Raw genomic sequence first — 4,617 nt, 5'->3', positions numbered from 1 at the left:
ACCACTCCAAACATTAATTAATGATTAAACCCGTGATTCGCGATATCATTTATAAACGAATAATGCTATTCGTACGGCTCCCGATCTCGCTCTTGGTTTCGCTCAGTGTAAAATTATTTTTTTAATATATTTTTTTTTATTTAATAATTAAGTAAGTATTTTTTAATGATATTATAATTTTTTTTATTTTTTAAAAAATATTTTATAGTGTTAAAAAATATATATATAAAAAAATAAAATAAAAAAACACTATATTTTACACTGAGCGGGACCGAGAGCGGGAGAGGGAGCGGGGGCTGTAGCAGGACTCCTTATAAACACGTTATACGCGGTTTTTCACGCTGAAGCCGCCAGTTGCCATATAACTGTGCTAATAAAGCAATTATTTTCTCTTACCTCGGACAATTTTTGTCTTCGGGTTTGTTTGAACACAATTCTCAAGATCTTTATAATTTTATTATTAAATATTATTCAAACACAAAAATAATTCTCCCAAATTCGCTCATGAAACCCATAATTCACAGATCCTTGGTCTCCCAGCCCATATGGAGGATAAGCCTGAGGTTAGCTTCTAGTCATGTGGTTGAAATTCAGAAACATCATGCACATACCCGTAAACTAGGAACCTCAGGAGTCCAACCTGCCCATACGGTAGCTATACCTGAATCAATATCATTCCCAGTTGCTCTTCAGCTGTTCGATGAAATGTCTGACTTGGGTGTAATATCTGCCACGCACATCATTGGCCACTTTGCTCGACAGCACCGCCATGAAGAGGCCATCTATCTCTTCTCAAAAATGCTTGTATCAAATATTACACCCAATGAGTTCACGTTTGGCACCGTAACTCACTCATCAACTCTGCTAGGAAACCTTAATATCGGGAAGCAAGTTCATGCTTGTGCAATGAAGATTGGCCTTCACTCAAATGTCTATGTCGGTAGTGCACTTTTAGATTTTTATGCCAAGTTGAGTACCACCGAGGAAGCTCAAAGAGCTTTTGAAGATACCTTTGAGCCAAATGTGGTATCTTACACGACTTTGATCAGCAGCTACCTGAAAAAAGAGAGGATTGAAGATGCTTTCTCAGTTTTTCAAGAGATGCCTGAGAGAAACATTGTTTCATGGAATGCGATGATTGGAGGGTGTAGCCAAACAGGCCACAATGAAGAGGCTGTGAATCTTTTCGTTGAGATGCTTAGAAATGGATTGTTGCCAGATCAGTCGACTTTTCCTTGTGCTATCAGTGCAGCAGCCAATATTGCTGCGCTTGGAATGGGAAAAAGCTTTCATGCTTGTGCTATTAAGTGTTTGGGTAAGCTTAATGTGTTTGTTGGCAATTCGTTGATTAGCTTTTATGCTAAATGTGGAACCATGGAAGACAGTCTCTTGGTTTTCCATAAAGTTTCTGAAAGAAATATTGTTTCTTGGAATGCCGTGATATGCGGTTATGCACAAAATGGTGGAGGGGAGGAAGCCATAAAATTCTTTGAAAGGATGGGGCTCGTAGGTTGTAGGCCTAATAGTGTTACACTTCTTGGCATCTTATGGGCTTGCAATCATGCCGGCCTTGTTGATGAGGGTTATTCATATTTCAATAAAGCAATAGTTGAAGATCCTAGCATGCTAAAGCCTGAGCACTATGCATGTATTGTTGACTTACTCTCCCGTTCAGGGCACTTTAGACAAGCTGAGGAGTTTCTTTGGGATTTGCCCTTTGATCCGGGAATTGGGTTTTGGAAAGCATTGCTTGGAGGCTGTCAGATTCACTCGAATGTGGAATTGGGGCAGTTTGCAGCACAAAAAATATTGACTTTGTATCCTGAAGATGTGTCATCATATGTAATGCTGTCAAACGCACATTCTGCAGCCGGTAGATGGTCTTGTGTTTCAACAATAAGAAGGGAGATGAAAGAGAAAGGTATGAAGAGGATTCCAGGTAGCAGTTGGATTGAAATCAGAAGCAAGGTCCATGTCTTTATAACCGGAGACAGGAATCATCATCAAAAGGATGAAATTTATATGGCCTTGAGGTTTTGTATTGAGCATTTGAGGGATCTTATCGAATATTCCAATTTTCTTGAAGATTCTTGAGTCTATCTTTGGTAGAAATGATTAACATTTAGCATGGCCAATCTTTATAAATTGGGGTGCGAACATTAAGTTTTGAGAGACTAAAGTCATTTATTCTGTATTGCACGTATAGGTTTCAAAGATCAGATCAGCTATCGCAATAAGTTGCACTGAAAGTGAAAAAAGGACGTCACGAGGGGTGGCTGAATGACTGATATTGTGTACTTCTTGATGCCAACTTCCTAGTTCAACCTCGCATGGATGCCAAGAAGAGAAAAAAGAAAAAGAAAAAAAGAATACAAGCATAGAATCCCTCTCTATAAAGCTGGAATCTCTACAAGAAAATAAATTAACAAGTTTTTGGCGTCTCACCAGACTAGTCTTATCTCAGGATCAAACATGCAATTTCATTAATTATTCAAAAAGTGCCTTTAATCGTACTTTCTTGATTCTTAAATAACCAACAAAATAGAATGCTACTCTAACTAAAAAATAACAATTGCAGGTATAATAAAATTAGGAAATACTAATACTAATCTAACTAGGAAAGCAATAAATTATGAAAAGATAACAATAAATTAAAACAGCTCACTTATTACGGCGCATCCTCCTCAAGAAAATTTACTTAAAATTTAACTTGTTTAAAATGATGAAAATATTCACAAAGAGAAAATAAAAGTAGTGGTATGTGCAATGAATGGAAGAGTGCAACGGGAATAAAAAGGGCACTAGTCATGGACTAGATTCATATTTTTAGATTTTTTTGAGTGTCGGAATGAAATGTAAAAGACTAACAATTTGAAATTAACAATCAAGGAACCAACTAAGCTAAACAATCTTAATTAATCAGAAAATTAATTAATAAAACTGAAATTATTTAAGTTCTAATTAAGTTTTAATTAATCTAATATGCAATGAAACTAAGAGATTAATAAAACTAAGCTAAGAATTAAACTAGATTACAACGTAATTGACAAAATAAGAACTAGAGATTGAAAAGCCCCAAAACCAAGATTCTAGGATTAATCCTTATATTCAAATTACAAATTCTCAAAATCAATATATAGCAATTGTAATCACTGTTAAACGAAAGCTTAAAAGAGCAAGAAAAATAACTACATCAAACTTAACATACTAAAAATAAAATATCCAAAATCAAATGATTCTAAATTAAAAATCTAAAAAATATAAAATAAAATTCATACTAAAATTAAATAGAGATTAATGAAAGAAATGAGCAAGCTAAATGGATGTAGATGAAGATAGAAAGCAGTGGAGGAGGCTGGAGAAGTTGCAGTTTGGACCCCTCGAGGTTCTTCAAGCTGCAACGTTTTTTTTTTTTTTTGTGCCTCCGTTTCTAGCGAGTTGTTCAAAACGAAAAATAAAGAAATTAAATCCTCTCTTATTCACGTCGTCCAAACTCAAAAATGTGTGTTGGGTCAAAACTCAAACGAAAAGAAAATGGGCCCGCATGCAAATGTGAATTTTTTTTTCATTTCTTGGCCTTAAAAAAAAAAGAAATTAGAAAAGAAATAAAATAAAATAAAATAAAAAAGAAGAATAGAATATCAAAAATATATTGAGCATGTGAATGAACATTATCTAATTAAATCACAAGTTATAAAATTAAGCATAAACCATGCTATTAACCAATTTAAATCACACCTTGGATTTATGTATCTTAATCAAATTTTCATCTAAAACCAATTATAATGTAATGAAATAAATGAAATATATTGATTATAGATGTATAAAATATGCAATAACTTAGCTCAATCACTAGCTATCTACGCACATTCTCAAACTACCATCCTTCTTGGGCATAAGTAAAACCGAAACATCGCAGGGACTAAGACTCTCTCGAATGAAGCCTTTGTCTAACAATTGCTGAATTTGCTGACTGAACTCTTCATGCTCTGTTGGGCTCATGTGATAGTGCGATAAATTAGATAAGGTTGAATTAGAAATCAAGTCTATAGCATGCTGCACATCCTGCATTAAAAGAAGTTGCTTCGACATCTCATTCGGCGTAATGTTTTGAAATTCCTTCAGCATTGTGGTGAGTTCCGTTGGAATAGAACCATCATCTTGCTTCATTTCGTGCCTAACTACCATTAGCACCATAACTTCACCATGTAGGAATTGAGAAAATTGACACATGGTCAAATCTCGAAATGTGCAAAGGATCTAAAACAAACTTCTTACCCTTGAAATTAAAGGAATAAGTGTTAGCATAACCATTCTAGGAAACTTTCCGATCATAGAGCCTTGGACGCCCCAATAACATGTGACAAACGGTCATAGAAATCATGTCGCACCATGCCTCGTCCACATATTTTTTTCCAATGAAAATTTAACCAAACATCGATATTTTACTAGGACTGAGTTGTCTTCATTAACCCAACTGATTCGATAAGGAGTAGGATGCTTCTCAATCTTCAGTCCCAAACATTCTACTCCAGTTTCATAAATCACATTCATGTCGCTGCCATTATCAATAATGACATTCAAAGCTCGACCATCATGTTCTATGCATGTGTGGAA

General features: G+C 35.0%; 1 protein-coding gene across 1 annotated transcript; it reads left to right on the top strand.

Annotated features, from left to right (window-relative positions):
• Positions 1-428: 428 nt before the first annotated feature.
• Positions 429-2,362, top strand: LOC108979759 (pentatricopeptide repeat-containing protein At5g42450, mitochondrial). The gene has a single exon (XM_018950500.2). The coding sequence runs from the start codon at positions 505-507 to the stop codon at positions 2,092-2,094; it is 1,590 nt and encodes a 529-aa protein (XP_018806045.1). The 5' UTR covers positions 429-504; the 3' UTR covers positions 2,095-2,362.
• Positions 2,363-4,617: the final 2,255 nt, after the last annotated feature.

This window comes from Juglans regia, chromosome 7, assembly GCF_001411555.2.
Source record: "Juglans regia cultivar Chandler chromosome 7, Walnut 2.0, whole genome shotgun sequence".
Taxonomy (NCBI): Eukaryota; Viridiplantae; Streptophyta; class Magnoliopsida; order Fagales; family Juglandaceae; genus Juglans; species Juglans regia.
This window is presented reverse-complemented; position numbering and strand designations above follow the sequence as displayed.